This window comes from Elephas maximus, chromosome 18 (assembly GCF_024166365.1).
Source record: "Elephas maximus indicus isolate mEleMax1 chromosome 18, mEleMax1 primary haplotype, whole genome shotgun sequence".
Lineage (NCBI taxonomy): Eukaryota > Metazoa > Chordata > Mammalia > Proboscidea > Elephantidae > Elephas > Elephas maximus.
Genome location: NC_064836.1, coordinates 9,472,656 through 9,500,423, shown reverse-complemented (window position 1 = coordinate 9,500,423; position 27,768 = coordinate 9,472,656). Strand labels below are relative to the sequence as shown.

Sequence of the window (27,768 nt, the reverse complement as noted above, 5' to 3'; positions counted from 1 at the left end):
TGTGTCAAGGTGGCCGTCAGGTAGGGACCTGGGGCGGCAGGGAGTGCATGGAGGGGGCTGAGGCTTTGTCTCGCGTGGGCGCGGGGCCCCGGGAGCGGGCGCAGTTCGAGCCGGTGCCTGCACTCCCGGAGGAGGGCCCGGCGTGGACGGCTGGAGGGCGCCGCGCGCTGGCCGGGCTGCGGTAGGGGAACGGCGGCCCCAGGGGCTGCTGGAAGGTGGCTTTGTTTGGGTGGTAATTTCGGCCCCCTCTTGGGAGCCCTTAATGATCAGAAAATCGAATAAACAAGGAAATCCGGTATTTCACACCCAGCTCTGGCGCAGGCCGGAGCGTTTGTGTGTTTCCTCTTCGCCTCCCTACGGGGCTGCTGTCTCGTACGGGGACATTGGAAGGGAAAAAATTGCCCCTCGTCCACCCTAATCAGCAGGTTCTGTGCTCCTGGTCCCGCTGGAGAAGGCAGCGCCGCCCCCGGGGAGTCGGTTCCGCAGACAAAGATCGGGTGCGGGGATGAATGGAAGGGCAGGGATGGTGCCGTGGCCTTCGGTAGGGAGTGAATAGCGTTTGGAGAGAATCCTGCTGGCCCTCTCCCAAGAGGGGATGGAGCTAGGGGAGGGAGGAAGAGATGGTTCAGAGGTTTGCCTTTGAGAGAACAAGAGGCTGTGATGCTGACGCCCTATCCAAAGGCACCCAGGTAAAATCCTGCAGAGGAGGGCTCCATAGACTTAACCGGGGTTCCATTCTCAACAGCTCTGGGACTTGAGGTGATTTCCTGACAGAACTGAGGTGGGAGAGGCATAGCTGGGGGTCTCTTGGGAGGGGTGTGCAGAGGTGCAGGGGCAGGTTGAACCCTCGGAGTCCTTTGTGCTGGGTGGAGAACATTTGCACCGTGCCACCTCTGCCTGTTTTTGTTTTGGGGTTTTCTCTTTGAGGAGGTCTGTTGGTGGGAGAGTTCCGATCTGGGACTGGCCACCAAGGCAGGGATGGTGGAGAGGAACATCCATCTCTGCCCCAGACCTGTGTGAAGAGCACGGGAGGACCCAGGTCTCAGATGAGTCTTTGATCAGACCTCTAGATTCCCTGGGTCATAGGTGACCCAGATACCAGGGGTCCTGGGAAGTCCCTTCCAGACAGTGTCAGAGATGACAGTGAAAAAAGCCTCCCCCCTCCTGCCCCAGGGCAGATGCCCCAGCCACCTGGCCAGCCCTCTGCAGCTTGGAGAAAGAGGACCTGACCGCTGATCATGGCTGAGGCCGAGGGAGGGAGATGGAGGGGCCTCCATCCATGCATGCTGGGTCACACTCAGAGCATCACTTGAGCACAGCCTTCCTGCCCCCAACAGCCAGAGAGACAAAGAGGAGCCTTGCAGGTGCCTGGTGGGCTGGGCAGGGCGGGGCCAGCGGCTGCCTGGGCTGACATTGCGGCAGGATCCTGTGGACGTTGAGGGAGGGACATCCATGGGTAAGGCGGTGGGAGTGAGAAATGTAACCCTGGCATCTGCAGCAGTCAGGGAGAGTCCAAGAGCATCATAAAAAGGAAATGAAGCCCTGGTCCCCACCCAATGTGAGCCAAGGGGCCAGGGAGGAAGGAGCTTGGGGTGCCCCTCCCCTGGGGGCTTTCCTTTAGACTCAGTCTTGCAGGAGAGAGCCAAACAAAGGTCCCCCACCTCTGCTCAGGGCCCCCAGGCTGGACTGGGTGCATAGTGAAGTGTGGGGCTCCCAGCTGGGGAGCCCTATGGCATTGGCATTTATGTCGAGGAATGAGAGAAAGCTGGTGCTCCTTCTCCTAGCCCGCTCCGTCAGAAAGTGCCTGGGACCTTTCCACGGAATGGGGATTGTGCCTGCCCTCTACGCCCAGTTCTGTAGGGTGATAATGGATATCATCTCTGCTCCCCACTTAGGTTGCCCTGGTACCTTGAGTTGCTGCTCGGGATTGGGGGTTAGAGGGACTTGAGCGTCTGTAAAAATGGCATGGCGGGGGCTGCCTCTGTCCTCTTCAACTTCACGCTGGGGAAGAGAATCAAGATCGACAGCCCAAGGCTGATTCCTATGAGGCGGAGGTCAGACATGGCTCCTCTGTCTCCCCTTTTTACCAATTCTGACACCAGCCATCCCTCCTATGACACTCTCTGCTTCTCTGCTGGGTTCAATAATTCGTTGCAACGGCCACACAGAACTTGCTAACGATACTCGTGATTATGGGGTTTATTAGGGAAGTAACAGGTTATAATTCAGGCTCAGGAATGCTCAGGATACAGTTCTTCCATCAGGACAGCCTCTTCTCAGCAGTGCCCACAGGCATACCTCTCTCTGGCCCTGTGGGCCTTGTGGCCCCTCTGCCTGGCCTCTGCCCTGCTCAGGCAAGTGTTACAAAGCTCTTTTTAGCTCATCAGTAAGTGCTCAGAGGCCCCCGATCTCTGCCAGTAAGCCTCCAGTAAGCCTTGTGGCCAAAGGTGCTCAGCTTTCTGGTTCTGTGTGCGGAAGCCCCACCGCAGCCATCTGGTGCTGCCATCTCTCGCTATCTTCCTTGTTACAGCTCTTCTCTCTGTCTCCTGGATCTAGGAGGTTCTCAGCCCAGGGATCCTGGATCCAAAAGACATGATGCACTCCTGGCTCTTCTTTCTTGGTGGTGTTGAAATCCTCCCTTCCTGCCTCTGGAGTGGCTCATTTTAAGCCTAGCAGGATGGCAGAACTGACCAATCCCCTTGTTAGTATTCCATATACCTTATTTGCATAGTCTCACCCCCGCCCCCCACAAGGGTGCCATGCACGTTGTTTACATTATTAGCAAGCTATCTAATCCCCTTGGTGGGCCACAAGCACTTCGTTTGCATAGTCCCACCCAGTCATTTGCTGGGAGTTACAGAAACTATGGCTAAAAAAAAAAAAAGTAATTCACTGTACCGCAGCATCAGAAAAGCCAAGCTTTCGGGGGCTCCAGGAAGGTGAGGGCCCCTCCTTCTCCCCCTTCCCCACCTCAGCATGAACACTCAGCCCTGGCACACGCCAGACCTCAATGGGCAGCCAGCCGTGGAAGGCAGACAATGCCTGGACAGAACCCAGTTTCTAACCAGAGAGCTGAGGATAGGACTGGACTGGGGCTGGAAAGCAGAGCAAATGGTGCCAGTGAGGGGCTGTAGAGGGGAGTTCTCTTCTCCATGCTTTTGGATTCTCTTCTAACCTCGCCCTCAGGTCTGCCACCCTAAAGGATCACTTGCCCCATTGGAAAGGCTGGGTAGGTGGGCTGGAGTAAGTGGCGGGGGAGGGGGGGTCATTTCTGGCAAGGACCAAGAAATTGAGACTGTTGAGGACCCAGCCCGTCCCAGGGCTCATAACCTTCTGCCAGGCTCAGTTGTCTTTTTGGAAGTCCTTACTTACATCTAACTGAAGTGCTTTTTGAGTTGCCATGAGGAGGGCTTGGGGTGAGCTCTTGGAAGAGTGAGGCAGGAGTGAGGCAGGAGTGAGTGAGGCAGGAGTGAGTGAGGCAGACTTGGTTTGGCATGTGTGTGGGGGTGGGGTAGTGGGGCCTGAGGGCCTTTCAGGAGGTGAGAAGTGCAGGCCCAGGGCTCTTGGGGCTCTTGGCCCCCTAATCTCTTTGGGATGAGGATCAAAGCCGGCTGTCTACAGAGGGCCATGGGGAAGGCCAGGGCTGGGGGAAAGCCAGGGGAGGAAGCTTTCAGGGCCTGGGGCTACAGGATAAGAGGAGAAGATTCAGGTTTTAAGCAGACCCCCAAGCCTCACCCAAAGGCCTCCCAGCTATGCAGAGTCTGAGCTATGTGCCCTGGTTCTGGTTAACCCTGGCCCGACCTGCCCCTCTGGCCTGCCCTGGGATCCCTATCCACTAATCCCCTTGTGTGATAAGGAATTGGCTTTTACCTGCTGTTCCCCGCCTCTGCTCCCCACTTCACAAGGCTGGGGAGAGGCGAGGCTGGGCTATAACCTGTCCCAGGCTGCAGAAATACAGGCCTGACAATTGGGGTGGGGGGGGGGGACGAAAAGGGGGTGGCTGTTAAGAAATGCAAGTTGGCAAAGTTGAAATTGGGGAAGGAAGCCAAGTCACATGGTGAGTTTATTTAAGACCCTTTCAAGCCCCCAGCTCTGAGCCCCCACCCTGAGGGGAGCGCTTAGTGTTGCCTAGCCCCCCACCCCCCTTATCTCTGCCCGCCCCCCCCCATCTCTGCCCCATTTCCCTTTGCTTCCTTCCTTCAGCAGGCTGGGGAGGGGGAGGTGCCCCTGAGTCTCACCTCCATCAGTTGACACTATAGGGTTGAGCAGGGGGTAGGGTGCGCATGGGGAGAGCACCAGCCAGCAACCCAAGAGACAATGTTAGATGGCACCTCCTCCCCCTGCCAGCTCCATTTGGGCTCTCTAGCTGCAATATCTCCCTGGTTCCAGGCTGCTTGGAAATCTTCCAGAGACTGAATTTTGAATCCAGAGCGTTGGTGGGTGAGGACAGAGAGACTGAAGAAGACAGAAGAAATTGTGTGAGGATGAGGATATGGGAGCGTCTTCAGAGTCCCCACCCTCTGTTCTGACATTGCTCAGGGCCAGCCAGGGCCAGTTAACGCCAACTGTGTTCCATGTTGTCAAGTACACAGGTCCAGGAAACTGAGGCCCAGGCAGGACCTCACGGAGGCTGTGTAGAGACCTGAGACTCTTGGTGGTGTCCTCCTGTTGCAGAAATAGGGCTTATGTCATCACAAGGAAGTGGGGCGGAGTAACCACAGGCCCCGGAAACCATCCCCCCTCCGCCACCAGCCAGCCAGCCTGATTGGATCTCAGCTTTTGAAAACTGTAGTGTGGAAGTAGGGTGAGGCCAGGCGGAGGAAGTGGCAGAGGTGAGGTGTGCCTAGCAGCCTTACTCTTAGGGCTCTGGGTGCACAGGGCAGGGCTGGGGTGGATACAGTTCATGCATTGGCAGGTCGTGGGCCCCTGCCCTGTGTGTCTGTCTGGACCTCAGTTTTCCCCACAGTAGAATGGGAAAAGCTGGTTTGTTCTGAGGTCCCAGACTGCATATGAAACTGGAGCTTCCTTTGTGAAAAGCAGTGGTTTGGATGAACTAGAAGGCATACAATCCTTGGAGGGAACAAAATACAGGGGTGGGCTCCTTAGGAGTTAAGTATGAATAAAATGTTTTAAAAATAAGCCCTAACTTTAAGTGTACCTAACCGGTTTCTCTCTAGTTTAAGCGGTAGTGAACTATTTGGTAAAATGAAGAATTCACATCCAATCCTTTTTTTTTTTTTTCTTCTTTTTTTTAAAGAACAGAAAACACATTATGATAGAAAGCAGACCAAGCTAGAAGTTAGCTAAAAATAAATATTACTTATTGAACGCTTACATTGTGCCAGGCATTGGGTCTAAATCATCTCATTTAACTTCTTGGTAACCCTGCAAAAGTAGCTGATGTTATTCCCATTGTGTAGATGAGCAAATGCTCAGAGAGATGACACAAATTATTCCAAGTCCCATAGCTGGTAAACCGAAGAGCTTGGATTTGAACCCAGGCCATTCTCACCTTCAGGCACATGCTCCTCATACCGCTCCAAACTGCCGCCTAGTTCTGCTGCTAATTAGCTGTCTGCTCTGAGTCTCCGTGCCTCAGTTTCTTCAAATGCTTGACTGCACACGGTTCCCATGAGCACGAGCATGGGCCACTGCTAAGGAAAGCGGGCAGTGCTATGCAGATGTGCAGCAAGTAGGGGAGCTTAGCATGGGGTAGGCTGTCACCACCGTGGTCCTACCTGTGCTGTTCCCTCTTGTGTGTGTGAAACTTCTCCCGCCCCGCTGGGTGTGTCTGCATTCTCCCTTTCCTTAGACCCCTGCAGCTATCCCTGGGATTTGCTTTCCTGCCTGAGTTCCATCTTGCCAATCTCTATGGAAGGGAGTTCTGGGGGCAGCCAGGTCTGCCTTTGCCACTCCTACCTGCCCCCTCCTCCCCGAACCACCAGTCAAAGGGCAGAACCACAGGTATCCTGGGTCTGCTGTTATTGTTGTTGGGTGCCATCAAGTCATTTTCAACTCAAAGCGACCCCAAGCGACAGAGTATAACTGCTGCATAGGGTTTTCTTGGCTGTCTTTCCTATAGAGCTGCTGGGTGGGTTGCTGGAAATGTTTGAACTGCCAACCTTTTGGTTAATTGCGCTTAACCGCTTAACTGTTAGCGCCACCAGGGCTCCTCTTGGGTCTCCTAACCTTCCATTTTGTCTTCTAGACACAGCAGCCTGCTGAGAAGTTAGGGAGGGAAGCAGTGTCTTCAGTGCCTTTCCTCCTAGAACAGCTGGAGGGGGGAACCGAGAGGCTCCTGGGCTGGGGGATGGCTGGAGGGGAGTTGGGCTGGGACTAGGTGCCTTAGCCCCAGAGATCTGGCCCGCCAACCCAAAGCCCTGCTGTGAAGCCCCAGGCAGGACTGGTAGAACACAGCAGGTGGCCACAGTGCTGGCTGCAGTGCCCTATTCTTTGCAGTGCTCCTTCTCCCACCTCAGGCTGCTCTGGGGTTTGGAAGGGAGGGAGTGTCCTGTTTGCCATCCCCAGGTGCCTGAGTCCCTATCTCTCTGCCTCCCCCAGTGGAAGCCCACCATTAGACCTGGAGTGGAGGCCACCTGTACATTTTCTAGGCTGGTCTGGGAGTTAGGAGGCAGAGCTAGGAGACGGAGGAGAGCCGTCCTGCGTGCAGCCTGGCGGCAAGGTCTGGGGACCTGGGCAGTGTGTGGCTGGAGAGGCTCGCTGCCCTCCACAGCCAGCTTTGTACTTTCTCAGGCCAGCCGCCTGATTCGCTGCATTCCTCAGCAGGGGAGCATCCCCAGGGACCCAGTCCCTCCCCACCGAGCTGTCCCCCACCAGATGCAGATGCTGTCATGGCCTCATAGCTCTGGGCTCCGGGAGCTCCAGGCTAAGCTGGGCTCCACAGCGTCTCCTGTCTCCTGGGAGGTCATGGGAAACCCCTGCCAGATGCCTGGAGATGGGGGCGGGACGGCGAGAGAGATGCTGGAGCACAGCTAACGGGGCTTCCCTGCACTGGGCTTGCCCGTCTTCCCAGGCCCTGGGGACGGAGGAGTCAGCCAGGCCTGTGCCACTGGGGTCTGTCTAGCTCGGGACAGGGACTGGTCCCTTCTCAGTTCTCCTCCACATTCCCGCTGCGGGGCTTCTGACATCTCACCCCACTCTGCTTGCCTGCGTCCTCTCCCATGCCTGGTTTTCAGCCTTTCTGGAGGGTTCCTCAGCACAGCTGGGATCCTGATGCCCTGGTTGGGAGGGCCATGGAACAAGACTCGCCCCAGGCTGCCTCCTGCCTGGCACCCCTAACCTGTTTGACTGCTTGTCCCTGGGCATTACTCAAAAGGTCAGTGGTCAGGACTCTGGGATGAACTGAAAGAAAGATCAAGGACATCCCCTGAGGAAGAGTAGGGCCAGAGTCCTAAACCCAAGTCATCCTGAGTTGACACCTAAGGCTTCCTGTAGATTTTCTGGAAGCGTCTCACCCCTCCCTGTGCTCTTAGGAACATGTTGGGGGGCAGAAGTCAGGCAGAGGGGGTTGACAGCAGGCCTGCCAAAGGCTTCATAAACTCATGCCCTTTGGCCCCACAGTACAAAGCCTTCTTGTTTGGGGGTTCAGAGCCAGCCTGGGCATTTTCCCTGACAGCAACCTCAGGAAAGGCTGTGGCTGGGGGAGGGTCTGAGAACCAGGAGAAATCTGGTGGTGCTATGCCCTCTCCACACCTTACCCCTGCACTTAAAGGGCTGATACCCCAAATTGCATCTCCTCATCACTCGACGGCACTGGGTTTTGTTTGGGTTTTCATCCTGTTTTAGAAAGGACTGGCTTCTCTGGGAAGATGCCTTCTTTGGGCTAAGTCAGCTAAAAGCCCCTGGGTGTCTGGGAGCCAGACTCCCCTGAGAGAGCCGGGATTTTGCTTCTAGCCGCCTGCCTGAGAGCTGGCAGGCTGCCACCACGGGAGGAGGAGGAGAGGATGCTCATTAAAGTGGGGGGTGTAGATGTCCTCCTTCTGTGGTCAAGGAGAGCCGAGGTCCTCTGGCAAGGAAGCCGCCTCTCGGCTCCATGCTTTTCCAAGCTCCAGGCCTTGGCTTTTTAAACTACTAAATGGGAAAAATGCTTTCCCAACAGAGAGCTCGTGGCGCTGCTGGCAGCCGTTGGTAGGATCAGGCTGGGAGATTGTTTGAGGGGATCATTTTCCTCCAGCCCGGCTGCTCTCTAGGCCTGGGGTGAAGCTGCTTAGTGGATGCAGGCAGGACTGGGCCCAGGCAGGTTTGGTTTGAATTTCATCTCCACCATTCATGAATTGTGTGGCTTTGGGCTTGTTAAATTTAATCTTTCTGAGCCTCAGTAAGATGGGGGAAGTATCCCCTACCTCATGAGGTGGTCATAATACATTAAATGTATTAGTGTATATAAGGAAGCTTGGCATATACAGTGAAACCTGTGGGAGCTGGAACGTGACAGGACTGCCTTGTTTTTCCAGGTCTTGCAAGTTTTCTGCCTTTGACAGAGTGCAGCCTTAACACTTTTCTATCACACTCTATTAGTGGAAAATATTTGCATTTTCCTTCTCTGACACGTTCTGACTTTTGCAGGTTTTACTATAGTAGGTTCTCAAAAAGTATTAGGTGTTGTCCTTATCAAATGAGGCACGGTCGGTGGAGAATGCACAGGGGTAGCGGGGGTGGAGAAAGAGGCCAGAGTAATATCAATGACTGACTAATGATTTCCGAAGAAGATTCCAGTCTCCTCCAGGCTCCCCTTCCCAGGGCTTAACAATCTTTATAAGCAGGAAGTTCTTTTTGCTACCTAATCTAAATCCCTCCTGCTGTATCAGAGTTTCCCTTTGATCTGGCCTTGTCACTGATGAGGAAGAGCTGGCCCCCGGCTGGTCACAACATGACCAAGTGGCTCTTCTGTGCCCAGCAGACTAGAGGTAATGGGGCTCCTCTCTGTGTCTGCTGTGGCACCCCTTCCAGCCCCTACCCCCATTTCCACAATGGAGGATACAACTTGGCTCCAGCAGAAGCAGCCCCACGGTTGGAGCCAGGAATGCGACTGCAAGCTAGGAATGAGGTGGGTGGGTCTTGGGACCTGGGCAGACCCAGAGAGGGCTAGGAGCTTCCTGACTTCTTGTCCCTCCCTGGGCTGTCCCACTAGCCTCCAAGAGCCCCTTTTCAGGATTCTAGAGGGACATTTGAGGGTTCTGTAGGAGAGAGGAGTCCTTGGGTGGCGCAAATGGTTAAGCACTCAGCTGCTAGCCAAAAGGTTGGAGGTTCAAACACACCTGAGGTGCCTCGGAAGAAAGGCCTGCCAATCTGCACCCAAAAGGTCGCAGCCTTGAAGACTCTTTGGAGCAGTTCTACTGTACACACATGGAATTGTCATGAGTCGGAACTGACTTGATGGTAATGGGTTGTTTTTTGTTTTTCGATTCTGGTAGAAGCAGGAATGCTTTTTGGCCCTCCTGGGGCTTTTTACAAAGGGAGGAGTTATGTTGGTTAATTTGGCCATCTGAAAGGCCAGACCCCTGGTTCTTCTCATAATCTTTGAGGTGGGGCTTGGTGAGAGGGTGTCTCCCAGCCTGAAAGTCCCCAAAGCCCAAATTACTCACAAGTGGGCAGCCGAAGGCATGCTAGTTCTCCTGGGCTTTCTTTCTGGATTGAATCTTCAGGTCTGATGTCTAGTGGTCTTCCTGGAAGAAGGGACTGTTACTCATTAGCTATGTGACCTTGAGCCAAGTTATTTATTTTTCTCTGAGCCCTCATTTGTACATTAGGGGCAAAATTACTCACCTAGAATTAAATGATACAATGTAATGATCTAACATGTGCAAAGCATCAAAGTATAGTGCCTAGCAAAAATTCAGTCTTGCTCCATAAATGTGGTGATTGTTACTAAGCGGGGGAGGTTTGGAAAGCAGAGGTGTAAATGAGTTTCCATGTACCCGCAAATGAGAGGCATCGGGAATCTCATACCATGCACCCTAACTGTAAGAATTTTCTAGCATCCTGGAACCCTTCTTGGTTACTTTAATATCACAGCCTGATAACCTCTCATCACTGAGCAAGAGCTTTCCGGTGGAAAGATCCTGGACCAGCACCCTTAGGGACTGGAGGTGGTACTTGGGGGGTAGGTCGGTTAGGAACCAGGAAGGGGCCACAGCTAGCTGATTGGGTGGGACTAATTTCACCTAAGAAGCTGCACCAACCCCCAGGAGCCCAAGGTCACTGGGCGGAGCTCCTGGGAGGGGCGATGGGCTGGCTTTGTATAATATCACTAAGGACGGGGTTTGGGGTGAGGCGGAGCCAGCCCAGTCCTTCCCCTCCTAAGCCATGGAGGTAGGGCCTGGGACTCGGGGCACGTGCCCGGATGTACCCAGCCTTGGCAGGGGGAGCCTTTTCTTCTTGGCAGCCTCTCAGCAGTACCCGCCCCCCCGCCCCGGGCCTGCCTCCTCCCTGTCTCCTCTGTCCTTTCTGCTCCTCAAAGAGCCTAGGAACCGCTGAGCTCAGCAATTCCCGGAGCCCTGGGCTCGGGCTCGCGGCCTTTGTCCCGCCGTGGCCGCCGCGGGCTCCGAGCGGGCGGGGTGGGGGCGGTCCTCGGCCGCCGGCGGGTCCCTCAGCCCCGGGCGCGCTCTTCTCTGGGGGTGGTGACGGGTTCCCGCTTCAGACCAGATCCCAATTGTGAGCAGAGGAAGCACAGCGGCCTCGTCGCCCGTGCCAGATCCTGCCTCTGAAAAGCGCTCGGCCTTTTCCCTTAATCTCGCGCCCGCGCTCGCCCGCCGCTCGGCCTGCGGGTTGCCAAGTGGCAAATAGACCCGGCTCTGTTCTGGGAGATTCCGGGGGCCTTCTGAGCCGCGCCGTCCGGCCTGGCGGCCCTCCCTCCCTGCGGAGCCTTGGGAAGGGCTGCAGCTCCGAAGGCTCGTTGGTGGGGTGGTCGGGGGTGGGTAAGGGGTTTTCAGATGAGCTGCCCGGTATTCAAAAAGGCTCTGGCAGAAATGCCACTGATTGCTTGGTCCCCAAAATTTTATTTGGAGGAACAGGTGGCCAGCTTCGGGCCATAGCTAGCCAATTTGATGATTATTATTACGTTTTTCATATTGCATTAAAGTATAATTTCTCTTGATTACTGAGTTTTTTGGTGCCTCCTTTTACATTTTGTGCCTGAGGCGAGTGCCTCGCTTTCCTCACCCTCCTGCACCTGGTCCGCAGCCCCTAGGTTAGCAGTTGAGTTGGAAGACCCTAGAAACTGAAGACTGACAGACGTTGAGATTCCATTACTGACCCCATCCCTTGAGTGGCTCCCATTCCTGCTGCCTTGCCTGCTGATCTCATGGGAAGCTTCCCTCTTCCCCTCATCTGGGGTGGGGCAGGGCTGGCTGAGTGCCACTCAGAGGGCAGCCCACAGGAGAGGAGGCCCCTGCAGGGGAGATGGTAGGGTTCTTAGAAAGTTAAAACTGGGAGAGACCTGGAAGGTGACCTAGATAACCCTAGAGGAAGCAGAGACTCATAAGCCACAGCCTCTTGCCCCCTGGCTGGAGCTACTCCCCTAGCTGGGGGGCATGTGTTTGAATTCTCCCTGAGGCAGAGTGTGGTGAGGAGGAAACCCCAGGGTGACTGAAACACAGTGTCTCCCCCCACTGGACTGTGAGCCCTGGAAGGCAGGGGCCATGCCTCATCCCCTGAGTGGCGCACAGCAGGCCCTCAGACCCTGTGGTGTATAAGCATGAGCGGACCTGGTGGGAATCTTTTCCCAAGGACCTCCCAGGCTTTACTGGTGGTGCTATGGGAGGAAGTTTACTTATCGATTTGGGGGTTGGGAGCTTCCTGGGTAGGAGGCAGCCTTTAGGGTTACTCAGAGCAGGATTGAAGCCCAGCTTCACTGCCAATTTCACTGTGTTTGCTAGGTATGTGACATCCACTTCAAGCTTCAGCATTCCTCTCTAGAAAATGGGGATTGAAATCCCTAGCTCGTTGTGTTGTTAGCTGCCATCATGTTGGCCACAACAGGACCATTGTGATCCATAGGGCTGATTTTCAGAAGTAGATTACCAGGCCTTTCTTCCTAGTGCATCTTACTCTAGGAGCTCTCTTGAAACCTGGTCAGCATCATAGCAAAACACAAAGCCTCTACTGACAGACGGGCGGTGGCTGCGCGTGAGGTTGGCTGAGAATTGAACCTGAGTCTTTTGCTCGGAAGGTGAGAATTTTACCACTGAGCCACCACGGCCCACCCCTAGCTCACAGGATCACTTAAATGAGGTCATCTGTGGCAGTACCTGGCTCCGTGCTAGCACGTGGAAGGCATCTGTGAAATGGTAATTCCCTCGGCGTCCATCTCCAGTTGTTCTTTCAGTCCCGTTGCTGGGATTAGCACTGTCTCCCTCATCCAGGCCATTTGCTTTGGGAATTGGTGACTCATGCAGGATCCGTGTCCTCTGTCTCCCGGCTGGTACCCTTTTCTCTGGGTGACACTGCCCACCCACTTGCACCCTGGCAAAGTAGCCTGGTGCTTAGGATGGGCCAGTGTGGGGCTGGCTGGCTGGCTGTCTGGGCCAATGGAGTATCCCAGGATAAATGTCCAACGGGCCCCAAAATTCCTGGACCCTAAAATCCCAGGATTCCCCCTTCATGCCCACTGCTCTCCTGCCTACTCTCGTTCCTGCAGGTGGGCTCTCCGGGTGGTGTGGGGGCTGGATGCTGAAGGAGAAATTGCCCCTCCATTGAAGGGCTCTGACAGGCAGGGCTGCTGCTCCCCCTCCCTTGCCCCTGGCTGTCTCCAGGGATCCTGATTTGATTTCCTCCAATCACCAGCATTGCCATCTGCCTGGGATAATTAAATGGTATTTGAATTGGATCCAGAAATCACATTGCAAACAGCAACGTGGTAGAGAGGTGTCTTCAAGAGCTGGTGCTAGCCAGCAGAGCCGGAGGGTCCTGCCCAGGCCAGGCCCTCGGTTCACCTGGGAACTCCTGGGCGGGAAGTGTTTGGTCCTGGGTCCTGCAGACCCAGGGACAGAGCCAGCACAGAGAGCCAGAGCTCCACAGTCCTGCCTGGTGCTTCGTGTGCAATGCCACATCTCCCTCCTTCTGGGGCTGCTGTCTGCTCTCCCTCTCCCTTTGGATATGGGACGTTCTTTCCCCTTGGCACTCTGAGCCCTGCTTGTTCGTGACCATGTAATGTAAGAGCATTGAAGAAGCAGCGCACACAGACTACCTGAGTTCAAACCCCGGTTCTGCCGCTTGCTGTCTTTGTGACTAGCTGAGGACCATCTCGGCTTCTTCATCTACAAAATGGGAACAGTAGTTCTAATCTCATAGGGCTGTCGTGAGGATCAAAAGAGTTAATATTTGTCAAGTGCCTAGACACTGCCTGATGGCAGTGAGTGCCCAGTATGGTCATTGTTGGTAGCTGAGGTGGAAGCCGTACTGCGCCTGATATCTTACAGGTTTCAGGTCTGGAGGTCCAGGGAATTGGTGACAAGCAGGAATTGGCTGCTCCCTTCCCAGTCAGAAACCAGTTCAGGCAGGAGACTGAGACACTGAGTTCTCATTTCACCTTGGCCCAAAACAGCTGTGTAAGGGTGTGACCTCCTCGGGCTTCCTTTCCCGCCAACTTCAATGAGGGAGAGCTGCTGACATGTGAAGAACAGTTCACGCCTGAGGAGAAATACTTCTGAGGGAAGCCCAGACTACCATCCACAGCTTCCCAGGTGTGAAGTGGGTCTGCTTAGCCCCCCATCCAAGAACTACCCCCCACCCAGTCCCCTTTAAACACCTCAGAGCCAAGCACAGGCAACAGGCTCAGGTGAGTACCTCATCCGGCCTGCAGCTCTGTGTGAGCCTTGGGGAGCTGGGCAGCCTGGGTCAGAGACAGAATGGCGGCTCTGAGGCCCTGGATGGGTGCTGGCCTGGCTCCTCAAACTCTTTTCTTCTCTTGGTAAATGTTGGTGTAGGGAGAGGGAGCCTGACAAGCAGCCCATTGTGAGTACCCGGCGGACGAGGCTGGCTTGTGTGAGTTCATGGGCATTAGAGTCTGACCTGCCCGGGTTTTACTTTAGGTTTAGGGGTGCTTTCTGGCAATCGCTACAAACACGCACTCACTGGCTCATGCTTGGTTGCCATGGGGACCTCACTATGGTGATGGCTGCTTAGAAAAGGAGGGAGGGGTGACTGGATGGAGACAGCTCTGTCTATGGCTGTCTCCCCACTCAGCCCTGATGTCACTTGTCCTCCTATTTATAGGAGCCACCAGGCTCTGAGATGGCAGTGTGGCTGGCCTGGTGTTCCTTCTAGAGGCCCCAGCCCTTCATAGGGCTCTTTTGACTTTCGCTGGTCCGCCAGGACTGTGCTTGGTCTGGCCCCTTAGGCTCCTGGAGAGGAACCAGAGCTGGCGCCTGAGAATGTTCCACCAGACTCTGGCCTCTCTGCTAAAGGACCACTGCAGCCCCCACAGGCCTTGGCAGAGGCTCTAGTTTTGCCTAGAGCTCAGCCCTGGCTCTAGGGGGATGGGGTCCAGGCCTCTGGGGCAGTCCCGTTCTTCCCACTCAGCTCCGAGCTTTGTCTCCCCGGAAGTGGGCAGTCTGCCTTCTCTGCCGTGCTCTTGGAGACGATGATTTCTAGGGTTCCCAGTCCAATCCTGGCTCTGCCACTTTCCATTATAAAACCCTGGGCAGGTCATTTAAACTCTCTCAGCCTCCACATCTGTAAAATCTGGTGAATAATACTTACCTCATGGGTTTATAGTGAAAAATACATGAATTAAGTTATGTAAAATACTTTTTAACACAACTCTGATATATACGGAGTATTCAATAAATGTTAGCAACTCTTGTTTTGGGTGGTGTTGATATTATTACTACTGAAGCTGGCCTTGTCCTCTGGGGCCTCCTAAGCTTGCCTCCTGCTTTAGCTTACGGGGGCTGGAGAGGGCTTGGGAGAAGTGGAAGTTCATGGGCCCAGTGTGAGGGAGGGCTGCCCGTAGCAGCCCCTCCAGCTGGGCCTGACCCAGGGCTCTCCCCGTCCTGGGCAGGATCCGGCCCCAGCTTTCAAAGGAGAAGATTGAGGGCTGTCATATCTGCACGTCCGTCACCCCGGGGGAGCCCCAGGTCCTGCTGGGGAAGGACAAGGCCTTCACCTACGACTTCGTCTTCGATTTGGATACCTGGCAGGAACAGATCTATTCAACCTGTGTAAACAAGCTCATTGAGGGCTGCTTCGAGGGCTACAATGCCACAGTGTTGGCCTACGGGCAGGTAAGGACCCCTCCCACCACTGGCCACTCCAACCTTGATCTGCCCCCACCTGATGGGGGAGGCAGCTCAGGGTTGGAGCAGTTCAGGCACAGCTGCACAGAAGTTTCGTCAGTCTTCCAGGAGCTGCAGTGCTGCCGGGCTGTAAATCAGTGAAGTGTTGCAGGTGGTGTGGCTGAGCCACGGCCTGAGTGGGAACCCCAGTGTTCAGGAGGTAGACAGATGAGGGGATTCTGCCCCAGGTCCAGGGCTTGCTGGTGCCCCCAGGGGATGCTGGGGAACACCCTCCTTGCATTCTTGTCCAAACAGACGGGGGCCGGGAAGACGTACACTATGGGCACTGGCTTTGACATGGCGACGTCGGAGGACGAGCAGGGCATCATCCCGAGGGCCATCTCACACCTCTTCACGGGCATCGCCGAGCGCAAGCGGCGGGCACAGGAGCAAGGCGTGGCTGGGCCTGAGTTCAAAGTCAGCGCTCAGTTCCTAGAGGTACTGGGGCCTTGTAGGGTGGGCAGGAGGGAGATGTAGGAGACAACAAGATCGTGGAAGCTGGGCCTGCGTCTCTGAGTGGACCTTGGGGACCCTGGGCAGGAACAGGATGGCAGCTCTGAGGCCCCTCGGCTCTGTGGGTAGGTGCCTCTGGGCCCTGGATGGGCACTGGCCTGGCCCCTCTCCAGGCAGTGTAATGAACCTAGGGAGCCATAGGGGCATCTGTAGGTGATGAGTTCCCCACTGCTGGAAGTATTCAAGTGAAGGCTAGAGGACTGCATGGTGACATATTCTGAAAGGCTTCCCTGTATCTGATGGGGTTTGAGTCAATGACATATACAATATCTTCAAACCCTGACTGATTCTGGGATTGTCAGCTCTAATGCTTATTACGTATGTGACCTGGGACAAGTCATTTCACCACTCAGCCTTGGTTGCCCCATCAGCAAAATGAGGGTGGTAATATCTGTTTCCCCGGGGGTTTTGTGAGGCTTACCTGGAAGCAGACCTGGTACACAGTGAGAACTCTGGTTCTTGCCCTTCCTCTGGCCTTCGCCGAGTCCCTCCTCAGCCTCAGAGCTGTCTGCCCCGTCCTTTCTGGCTGAAGCACTTTCTGGCCCTCTGAGTCTTCCGTGACCCTGGACAGAAGGTCCTTCTCTGCAGCTGGCCCTGCCTGTCTCTGAGAGGTTGCCAGTGTGCCAAAGCCCAGAATCACGATGGCCAGAGGCTTTTTGGGTAGAAGAGGGGGTCTCTGGGCTCTCTGACGTTTGGGCCTATACTGAGCTGCAGCTCAGTAAGCCCAGAAGTAGGAGCTCCCTCTTGGAAAGGGGCCCTCTCAGAGGGGCTTCTTGGAAAGCAGGTGGGCCCGGAACGTTTCCCTCGAGACTCTGCCTCGCCCAGGTCCTCCTCTGGTTCTCAGCATCCAAAACCACAACCTAAGAACCCCAGCCCTGGGGCATTTGCTGAGTTTGGAACTATGCTGGGCTGTCACTCCTCTCACCCCTAAACCTGCTGCTCTGATGGTGTCCAGGTTGCCCTTTGCCTGTCTCTGAGGGAGGGATGTGGCCTCAGCCGTCTCCAGGCCACCCCGCCCCACCCCTTCCCTACTGCCCACATTTATCTTCTCCTGGGCATTCTTTAGACTTGAGAGGCTTCCTTTGTCCTTCCGGACTTTTGGTTCTGATAAACTGACTGTCCGTGTGTGTGTGTGCGTGTGTGCATGCGTGCATGTGTGTGTGTGCCTGTGCGTGTGTGTGCGCACACTTGCGTATGCAAGCTTGTGTGTCTTACTGCTTGTATATCTATAAGCTTTTCTCATCTCTTTGTTTTCTTCCCTTCTCCATCCTGTTGCCATGGAGATCCCCAAAGAGAAGGCCAGTTCTTGCCAAAGGGCAAACCACAAAGGGTTAAATGATGCAGTGTGTCTATCCCAACACAGACAGACAGACACTATGGCACCCACTTCGGCCCCAGTCCTTTCCTTTTCCTTTTCCCCTTCCTGTGGGATATTTCTGTTCCTTTAAGGCCATCAAAGCCTTAGATGTCCGAGGGCTAGAGTCCCCCTGGGCCAGAATTCTATTGGCTGCTGCCTCATCCCTTTTCCAGCTCCCCAGCCCCAGCTCACTGCGGTGAGCAGCCCAGCTGTCCAACGGATGAAACTTACCTTGCCAGTGATTCTAAAGCAGGAATCTCTACAGCGGAAATCATCTGAAATGGGGTGACTGCTCCCGGCCAGGCCACCTCCCCACAATGCTCTTGCCAGGCTTTTCCCAGGAGGCCGGGCTATGATGGCACACTCGCCATGCCCGCCTCCCCTCTGAGCACAGGGCAAGGCACACAGACAGCTCCTCCCACCCTAGGGAGGTTGTCGTATCTGCAACCCCAGGGACCATCTGATCAGGGCACTGTTCTGTGGTCCCTGCTAAGCTCTGCCTTTGCTGCCTTCATCCGGAACCATCCCCCACCCCTCTGTCCCAGCCTGGTAAGACAATAGGACCTGCTCAAATCATGGCCACACCTTCCTCCTCTCCTCCATCTAGGGCTCAAGTCTCTTGGTCCTCTTTGGGTCCTTTACCTTCCACTGGGACTGGCAGCCCCTGAATGCTAGTTGCACGGGGCATGGAAGGCAGCGTGCAGGCTCAGGCTAGCGCTGCCCAGGGCCCAGTTGCCCTCCCACCCTTGTGCAGGAGAAAGATCATGGAATTAAGAAGCCAGGAGAAAAAAACTTTTGCAGCCATTAAGGAAGATGATTATAACAAGGGTGTAGCAATGTGTGAATACGTTGTAATGTTAAACTTACGACTCTACACATGGAGTTGGAGTCCCTGGGTGGCACAAATGGTTAAGCGCTTGACTACTAACCAAAAGGTTGAGGGTTCAAACCCACCTAGAGGTGCCTCGAAAGACAGGCCTGGGAATCTGCTTCTGATAGGTCACAGGCTTGAAAACACTATGGAGCACACATGGGGTCGCTGTGAGTCAGAATCAACATGACAGCAACTAACAACAACATATGTGGTATTATCTCCAAGTAATATTGTTAAATGGAAACAAGCAAGGTGCAAAACAGTATACAGCAGGTTACAGTTTTTACAGAAAGGCAAGTGTATCGGCAAAGGAAAAAAAGAAGCCAGAGGGGACCTGGATTGGATGAGCTAACCTCCCAGGGCCTCGGTTTGCACGTCTGCAAAGTGGAGGTGGTTATAAGCATGATAAGCACGAGAAAGCCCCTTGCCATACATGCTGTGTGCCGTTCAAACACAGCAGCCGTTTCCTCCCTGGCACAGCTCTACAATGAGGAGATCCTTGACCTGTTCGATAGCACCCGCGACCCTGATGCCCGCCACCGCAGGTCCAACATCAAGATCCATGAGGACGCCAATGGCGGCATCTATACCACAGGTGTCACTTCTCGCCTCATCAGCTCCCAGGAGGAGGTGAGCATCCCAGGGCAGGTGTGGGGCATCCCGGGAAGGGCAGGGCTGGCATCATGCATCCATGTACTGAGTCGTTGCTCCTCCTGCCTCCCCAGCTGATCCAGTGCCTGAAGCAGGGAGCACTGTCACGCACCACAGCCAGCACCCAGATGAACGTGCAAAGCTCCCGCTCCCACGCCATCTTCACCATCCACCTGTGCCAGATGCGTGTGTGCGCCCAGCCCAATCTGGTGAGCAGCCCATGGGGCCAGGAGCAGGTGTGTTGCAGGGGTGTCCCAGGGAGGGCAGGACGAGGAGCCATGCATCCGGATCTAGGAAACCTGAATTTGGGGCTCACTCTGCCACTTGTTGGCTTTTCTTTTTATTCTCCTTGAACCTCAGGTTCCTCTTCTATACAAGGGGGTTATGATACCTCTCTTGTTATGAGATTTAAATGAGAATCTGCATATGCAAGTTCTGTGTAAAGTGCCAGGCCCTTGGCAGCCCTGCCCTGACTCCCTGCCTAGAGTCTCCCTGGACAGCTCTACTGTGGGCGGTGGGCTGTGAGCAGCAGAGCAGCAAGATAGGGCAAGGGCTGGGCAGTCAGCGGCTGGCTTCTGCTGCAGGTGAACGAGGCAGTTGCTGGGCTTCCTGAGGGCACGACTCCTGCCAGCGAGTACGAGACCCTCACTGCTAAGTTTCACTTTGTGGACCTGGCTGGCTCCGAGCGGCTGAAGCGGACAGGGGCCACCGGCGAGCGGGCCAAGGAAGGCATCTCCATCAATTGCGGCCTGGTAGGGACTTGGTGGTCACCAGCCCCAGCAGCCTGTACAGCTTAGTCAGTCTCAGACCTTCCCACAGCCCTGTGACCCACGGCTGCCCATCCCTCCTTGGGCCTCTTGCCAGCTGCTGTTCAGAGCACCCAAACGTCACTACCGTTGGACCTTTGACCCTTCATCTTCAGCCCTCACCCCTGCCCCCATCTTCCTGACTTCACCAAGCTTATCACATCTTCCCATAAACCCTCCCAGGGAGCCCAAGGGCTGCTGAGGTCAGTGAGTCAGGTACAGACTACTTGAGGAATGTCTTGTCCCTGCCCCACCCCCACCCCCACCCCCACGCTGAGTGCCTTTTGAGTGCCTGGGTCTGTCTCCACAGCTGGCCCTGGGCAACGTGATCAGCGCCTTGGGGGACCAGAGCAAGAAGGTGGTGCACGTGCCCTACAGGGACTCCAAGCTTACTCGGCTCCTCCAGGACTCACTAGGGGGCAACAGGTACCTGACGACCCGCCCAGTGAAGGGCAGGGGAGGTGGGAGACTCAGGCATACTCGTGTGAGGGTTTGGAGACTTGCCTCCTCCAGGCTGCAGGCTTGGGAGGTGGGAACCTTGAGGTGTTCCATGACCTTACACCAGTTGCAGTCAGACCCAGTTTCCTCATCTGCACAGCAGAGAGAGATAATGCTGAAGGAGGTGACACAGCCCATGTGACAGCATAGGTGGGAAACGCTAGAAAAATACGGGGCTGCAGCGCATTCCCGTCCCTGAGCAGAAGGCTCTGGAGATTCTGCATCACAGCCTCCCAACCTTGTTAGCCGCAGCCACTGTAGGAATACACCCACTATATAGGGAATAGAACCCTTGGCCGTGTGCTCCAGATCCCCACATCCCAGGTTCCGCCACTGTGAATGCCCAGCTCCTTGACAGTGTGGGGGTGGGGGGTGGGAGCTAGAGCTCTGCTCTGAGGCAGTGCTGCTGGGTGGGGGCTGAGTGTGCCACCCTCCACTCCTCCTTGGCCGCACCCCCAGCCAGACCATCATGATCGCCTGCGTGAGCCCCTCAGACAGGGACTTTATGGAGACGCTCAACACGCTCAAATACGCCAACCGGGCCCGCAACATCAAGAACAAGGTGGTGGTGAACCAGGACAAGACCAGCCAACAGATTAGCGCGCTGCGGGCTGAGATCGCTCGCTTGCAGATGGAACTGATGGAGTACAAGGCGGTGAGCTCCTCCCAGGCACAGGGGGCCGTGACACGGGCAGGGTACTGCCCAGCACTCCTGAGTCCAGCCAGGGCCCTGCATACACATCATGCCTTAGTTCACCAGTATCCTTCCCACTGCGCCCTCACCTGCGTGTCCGTTCCTCACACACCCGCCGAGCACTGCTGTGTGCCAGCCCTCACCTGCGTGTCCGTCCCTCACACACCCGCCGAGCACTGCTGTGTGCCAGCCCTCACCTGCGTGTCCGTCCCTCACACACCCGCCGAGCACTGCTGTGAGCCAGCTAGGCCCTGAGAGTTAGCGGGGCCCACCCGGGTGAGTCTGGCCCAGCTAGGCCCTGAGAGTTAGCGGGGCCCACCCGGGTGAGTCTGGCCCAGCTAGGCCCTGAGAGTTAGCGGGGCCCACCCGGGTGAGTCTGGCCCAGCTAGGCCCTGAGAGTTAGCGGGGCCCACCCGGGTGAGTCTGGCCCAGCCTCAGCCCTCAGGGCTCTGAAATGCTGCACCAGAGCAAGAAGAGCAGCTCGGCTTTTGTTGCATAGGTGTCATCCACATGACAGACACTGTGCTGGGCGTTTCCAGGTCTGCTGGAACAGATGAGACTCCTAGACTGTGACACAGAGCGGCTGGCAGTGGAGGGGCCACATGAGTAGTAACCCAGTGTGCTAGAGGGGCAGAGGAGCAAATTGGCCCTGCTCACCTGGTGGTCAGGGAAGGCCTCATGGAGGAGGGGGCCTTTGATCTGGATTTTGGAGAACGAATGAGCTAGCAGCAAAAGGATGTGGGGCAGGCATTGTAGATTAAGAGCATGGCCTGCCCAGAGGAACAGAGATGGGTAAGATGGGTGCTTTGGCGGAAGTGTCCAATTCCATGTGACTGGGGCAGAAGTAACCGACTGGTGGCCTGTGGCCTGAATCTGACACATGAATAAGTTTGCTTTGACTTGCACTGTTTTGAAGGAATGTAAATTAGTTGTTTAACTTTCTGAAAATCAGGAAATTGCATACTTTCTCTGGAAAAATCAGAAGATTTAACAACATTTGGTGCTTAATTGGCCCCTTTTAGACTGAGCCTGTGTTTCAGTTAGCTCCAGTCTCCACTGCTCCCTACTGTAGTACACTCAGACCGATTCAATCATTTATGCCCACTGGCTGGCCCCAGAAGGCTTTGACCCCTGGACTAGCATTTATGAAGATATGAAGGTGAGCTATGGAAAGGCAGGTCAAGGTGAGATTGTGGGTGGCCTCAGATGGCTGGTTGCAGAATTTGGACTAGTTTGTTGTCAGTGAGGAGCCATGTAAGGTTTTTGAGCACTGGGAGACAGGAGCTGTGTTTTAGGGAAACTGAGGCAGGAGGAGATGGGCAGCATTGCCATGAGGCCAAGGCCAGGGCAGTGGCAGAAGCAGAAACATCGTGGCTCCCTTTCCCTGCCTGTGGCTCTGGCGCCTGACTGCTCCCCGCACGCCCCTCCCACAGGGCAAGCGGGTCATCGGGGAGGACGGCACTGAGGGCTATAGCGACCTGTTCCGGGAGAATGCCATGCTGCAGAAGGAGAACGGGGCACTGCGGCTGCGGGTGAAGGCCATGCAGGAAGCCATCGATGCCATCAACAACCGTGTCACCCAGCTCATGAGCCAGGAAGCCAACCTGCTCCTGGCCAAGGCCGGTGAGTCGGGGGGTGCCAGGCTGGCCCCCTCTACCCACATGCACCCCAGAATATCCGGCAGCCTGGGCCATCCAATCGATTTTGTCATCAATTCATTTATGCATTCTTTTTTCAATTGAATTTTAACACGTATTTGTATGACACAAGTAATACTTTTTCTTTGTTAAACATGCAAACAATACATGAATATCCAAAGTGAAGAGTTAAAATCCCCCTCACTAAGCCCCCACCCCGTGTCCTCTCCACTTCTCAGGAGGAACCGCCACCAGCAGCTTGATGCCCATCTCCTGCACTTTTCTCAGTACATTTGCTCCAAGTATGAATATATGTGGAGTCCCTGGCTGGTGCAGATGGGTGAGCCTGTGGCTACTAACCGAAAGGCTGGCGGTTAGAACATGCCCAGGAGCGCCTTGAGAGAAAGGCCTGGTGATCTGCTTCCAAAAGGTCACAGCCATGAAAATCCTACAGGACACAGTTTTCTGAAACACCTGGGGTCTCCATGAATCCGAATCAACTCAAGAGCAACTTTTTTTTTTTTTAGTGACTATGTATTATACATATTTATACTTACATGTACGTATATATATACAGAGCCCAGGTGACATATTGGTTCAGAGCTCGGCTGCTTACCAAAAGGTTGGCAGTTCAAATCCACCAGCCGCTCCTTGGAAACTCTATGAGGCAGTTCTACTCTGTCCTGTAGGGTTGCTATGAGTCAGAATTGACTCAGCAGCAACAGGTTTGATGACATGGAGTTTGGTTTTGGTTATATATTCACATATTTACATATATGCATATATACATACATGGAAACCCTGGTGGCCTAGTGGTTAAGTGCTATGGCTGCTAACCAAAAGGTCGGCAGTTTGAATCCACCAGGTACTCCTTGGAAACTCTACAGCAATGGGGTTTTTTTTTTATATACACATACCCATTAAAACCTATAGCTGGTGAGTCGATGCCGACTCATGGTGACCCTATAGGACAGAGTAGAACTGTCCCTTAGGGTTTCCAAGGAGCAGATGGTGGATTCAAACTGCCTTTTGGTCACAGCCAAGCTCTTAACAACTAGCCAGCAGGGCTTCGTATATATACATATACAAGCTGTATATGTGGCTTTTCTTTTAGTGTGTATAAGGTCATATGTATTGTTCTATGACTTGCCTTTTTCATGTAACATTATATTTTCCATAACAAAACATATAAACCTACGTAATTCTTTTTTAAACAACCGTGTGGTGTTCCATATATGATGATGATGAATAACTTATTATAACCATCCTCTGTTGATGCACATTTAGGTTGTTCCCAATTTCTTGCTGTTACCAGCAGCAGTGCTTGTATATATAGCTGTGCACATATACAAGCAAGTATTTCTTTGGCATAGGTTCCTTTTTGGAAAAGGCCAGTGTGTGCCAGCCTATTGAAGGCACAGACCCCAGACCATCTCAGAGCCAGAGGTCCTTGCTGTTATTTACCTCATTTGTTGCACCCTCTTCTGGTCTTACCCCTCCAGGTGATGGCAACGAGGCCATTGGAACTCTGATCCAGAACTACATCCGGGAGATTGAGGAGCTGCGGTGAGTGAGCCCCAGAGGCTTGGGTAGGCTGGAGGGCCTCAGCCAGGGCCAGGGGTGATGCCAGCTCACCTGGTGCCCTCACTCCTTCCCACGCAGGACGAAGCTCCTGGAGAGTGAGGCCATGAATGAGTCCCTCCGCCGCAACCTTTCACGGGCCTCTGCTCGCAGTCCCTACTCCCTGGGCTCATCGCCAGCTGCCCCGAGCTTCGGGGGCAGCCCGGCCAGCTCCATGGAGGATGCCACTGAGGTGATCCGCAAGGCCAAGCAGGACCTGGAGCGCCTAAAGAAGAAGGAGAGCAGACAGCGGAGAAAGAGGTGAGCAGGGTGCAGACCCTTCAAAGGAGAGCCCCCCAGGAGGACTGCTGCCCACCTGTGTTCAGGGCAGCTGCCCAGAAGGCCCAATCCCAGGGGCTCCTGCCAGTAAAAAAAAAAAAACCAAACCCAGTGCCGTCAAGTCCCACTTATAGCGACCCTATAGGACAGAGTAGAACTGCCCCATAGAGTTTCCAAGGAGCACCTGGCGGATTCAAACTGCCAACCCTTTGGTTAGTAGCCGTAGCACTTAACCACTACGCCACCAGGGTTTCCCTCCTGCTAGTATTGCTTGGAAATTCACTGAGCATGTTTGCTGAGTCTTTTGGACAGAGACCACCCAACCCTCTCCAGTGCTTTGCTTCCCTCCAAGGAGAGGAAGGATAGGCATTCACCGGGGTTAATTCTGGGCCAGGGGCTGGAAGAGCAGTGAGATTCACTACAGGGCAGGAGCCCAGCCCTATCCCCACCCCTCTGGCCAAGAATCTCCCTTTTCCCACCCCTACCATTCCCCTGCCTGCATGCTCAAGGCAGGTGAGCCTCCTAACTGGTCCTACCCTCCCCTCCATGGGCAGCCCAGAGAAGGACGCCTTCAAAAAGAGGGCAAAACTCCAACAGGAAAACAGCGAGGAGACCGATGAGAATGAGGCTGAGGAGGTGAGGGGCCAGTCCCACCCACTCCACACCACGTACTCACTCCAAGTCCCTGCTGGGGTTGGGGGCTCATCGACTTACTTGTGCCTGGTGGGGGAGGGAGTTCAGGTCTGCACGCAGTCGACTCTTGAGCTTCTGGATAGCGCTGACTGGTTGCCACATGACCTTCCTCAGTCTTCACCTCATCCCAAAGGAATGATGCAGGCAGGGAAGCTCGCCCCGGGTAGGAGGAGGTGCTCCTTTTCCAGGAGGGAGCTTGGCAGGGGACCTACTACCTGCCCCCTCTCTACCTCCTTACATACCTGAGGCATTGTGTCCAGACACACCTCTGCTTCTGGGTTCCCCTCCACTGAGGCCGCACCCAGCCATGTGAAGGGGGGCCACCAGCCCACCCATAACCGTGCTTGGTGCCCAGGAGGAGGAAGAGCGGGATGAAAGCGGCTGTGAGGAGGAGGAAGGACGCGAGGATGAAGATGAGGACTCGGGCAGCGAGGAGAGCCTGGTGGACTCAGACTCGGACCCTGAGGAGAAGGGTATGTGGGGCCTGGCCCAGGGACTGGGGGGAGATGCGACACCAGGCGGGCAGTACCCAGGGTGGGGCTCCTGGGCAGTGCTGGATCAGACTACGTCCTCAGGACAGGGCCAACTGGCTGGTTGGAAGGCTGAGCCTGGTATTAAGCCTGGGGCAGATCCCCTGGGGTATAGTTCTCATAGTGGCCATTCAGGGCCCAGAACCTCTGGATGTGACACCAATGATAATAACAACAAAAACAACCAGAGGGATAATAATGGCAGCAGGTACTTACTGAGTGCTCATTAAAACCCAGGCACAGTGCTGAGCTTAACCCTTTATGAGGATTGCTGCGTTCAGCCCTGCAACCCTATGCAGTGGGTATTATGAGCTTTTCCTGTATTCCCGCTGAAGGACAAGCTTAGAGAGGTTTAGTAACGTCCCCCAATTTGTTAGATATAGAGCTGAGATATGACGTCTAGGTCTAGTCTAGGTGCCAAAGCCCATTCCCCCGAATGGGAACACCTGCCCCTTCAGCTCTCTCTGCCTGCTGCCATCTGTGGCCCACAGCCTGCAAAGGCTAACGGTCCTCTCACCCTCCCCCACCCCCGCTGGGTCCCATGTCATCTATGACAGGTGGACCTTGGCCTCTGGGGCATGATGGGATGTGTAGACCGCCCCCTTCCCCCCCCCCCCCGCCCAGCCCCAAGGCCCAGCCTTGCATCTGGGGCACTATAGGAGCGGGAAGGACATCTAGACCCCCGCCCAGCCCCAGGGCCCAGCCTTGCATTTCTGGGGCACAGGAGGGGCAGGGGGGACATCTAGACCACATCCCACCCCAGGGCCCAGCCTTGCATTTCTGGGCTGCACATTGCATGTGCTGCTCCATCTGGCAGCACTCCACCCATGTGGGATTTATCATCCCGTCCAGAACTTGTTGCTAATTGGTCCTGGCTGGCCAAGGAAGACCCCCAGCCCCCAGGGCTGGCGAATATGCTCCTACCTCACCCCTTGCTCCCCGGCGCTGGGCTGAGACTGTCCCTGCCCCCATAGAGGTGAACTTCCAGGCGGACCTGGCTGACCTGACATGTGAGATCGAGATTAAGCAGAAGCTGATCGATGAGCTGGAGAATAGCCAGCGGAGGCTGCAGACACTCAAGCACCAGTATGAGGAAAAGCTGATCCTGCTGCAGAACAAGATCCGTGACACGCAGCTGGAGCGTGACCGTGTGCTGCAGAACCTCAGTGAGGCCGCCCTGCCTGCCCCACCCTGCCTGCTTCCTGGGCCCCCAGCCCCAGCCCATCAGAAACGCCACCCAGCAGTTAGCATCTCTGGAATTTACCTGGTTTTCTGAGCAAGGGACTTCTTGTGTTTAACCCTAGTTCCTATGCTACACTTTAAATTCATTTTTTTAATACTATCATCTTACATGGTAGAATCTCTTATACACCTAGGACGTGAGCATGACTCCCTTTGGCCTTCCTCCTGCCTTCTGTTCCTTGAATCTTTTCCTTTGGATCTGTTTACAAGCCTACTTGTATCTTCCATACCCTGCTCTTCTGCTCATTCATTTGATCATTCTTTTACTCATTCATTCAACAACATTTATAGAATATGTCTTAGAGACCAGATATTATTCTAGGTGCTAGGGATATTGAAGTGAACAAAATCCCTTCCCTCATGGAGTTTGCCTTCTAGTGGGAGGAAACAGACAAACAAAATAAATAACCAGAGCATATAGCATGTCAGGTGGTGATAAGTATCATGGGAAAGAAGACAGCAGGGGAGAGGGGCGGGGGTGCAGAGGGTGGGTTGGAGTTTTAAAAAGGATGATCAGGGCAGGCTTCACTGAGAAGGTGTCATTTGAGCAAAGACTTGAAGGAGGTGAGATAGTGCTGGAGCAGAGCAAGCAAGGAGCAGAGCATTCCAGGAAAGGGAACAGAAGATACCAAGGCCCTGAGGCAGGAATATGCCCAGCATGTTGGAGAAATGATGAGGAGGCTGGAAGGGCTGGGGCACAGTAAGAGTGGGCACAGTCAGGAAAAGTGGGGACAGTAGCAGAGATGAAATGGGGGACCAGGTCACATCAGTCATTGTAAGGACATTGCCTTACACTCTGAGGGAGATGAGAACGAGTGGAGTTATGAAGGAGGAACATGATCTGAATTTTAAAAGGATCACTTTGGCTGCTGTCCCAAACAAAAGTGAAGGCTAGAAACAAGTTAAAAAGCTGTTCTAAAGATCCCAGGGAGAGACTGCTTGGACAGGAGGTGGTGAGAAGTGGTCAATCTCTGGATATATGTGGAAGTAGAGTCAAAAACCTTTGTTGATTGGTTGGATGAGGGATGTAAGGAAGAAAGAAGCCATGGATGTCTCCAAGGCTTGAGCTTTGGAAAGA

At 54.7% G+C, this 27,768-nt stretch overlaps 1 protein-coding gene across 5 annotated transcripts in view; it reads left to right on the top strand.

Annotated features, from left to right (window-relative positions):
- The first annotated feature begins 33 nt into the window (after positions 1-33).
- The window catches only part of KIF21B (kinesin family member 21B), a 54,345-nt gene continuing 26,610 nt past the window's right edge, over positions 34-27,768 (top strand). For all 5 annotated transcript variants that reach the window (XM_049857999.1, XM_049857998.1, XM_049857995.1 and 2 more), the window contains exons 1-14: positions 34-2,054; positions 15,023-15,245; positions 15,552-15,734; positions 18,521-18,670; positions 18,766-18,900; positions 19,276-19,443; positions 19,808-19,923; positions 20,455-20,650; positions 22,123-22,312; positions 23,829-23,892; positions 23,989-24,207; positions 24,780-24,861; positions 25,274-25,391; positions 26,423-26,614. In XM_049857999.1, the coding sequence (XP_049713956.1) occupies positions 1,966-2,054; positions 15,023-15,245; positions 15,552-15,734; positions 18,521-18,670; positions 18,766-18,900; positions 19,276-19,443; positions 19,808-19,923; positions 20,455-20,650; positions 22,123-22,312; positions 23,829-23,892; positions 23,989-24,207; positions 24,780-24,861; positions 25,274-25,391; positions 26,423-26,614 (2,125 nt within the window). In that variant the 5' untranslated portion in view covers positions 34-1,965. The remainder of the gene's footprint in view (positions 2,055-15,022; positions 15,246-15,551; positions 15,735-18,520; positions 18,671-18,765; positions 18,901-19,275; positions 19,444-19,807; positions 19,924-20,454; positions 20,651-22,122; positions 22,313-23,828; positions 23,893-23,988; positions 24,208-24,779; positions 24,862-25,273; positions 25,392-26,422; positions 26,615-27,768) is intronic.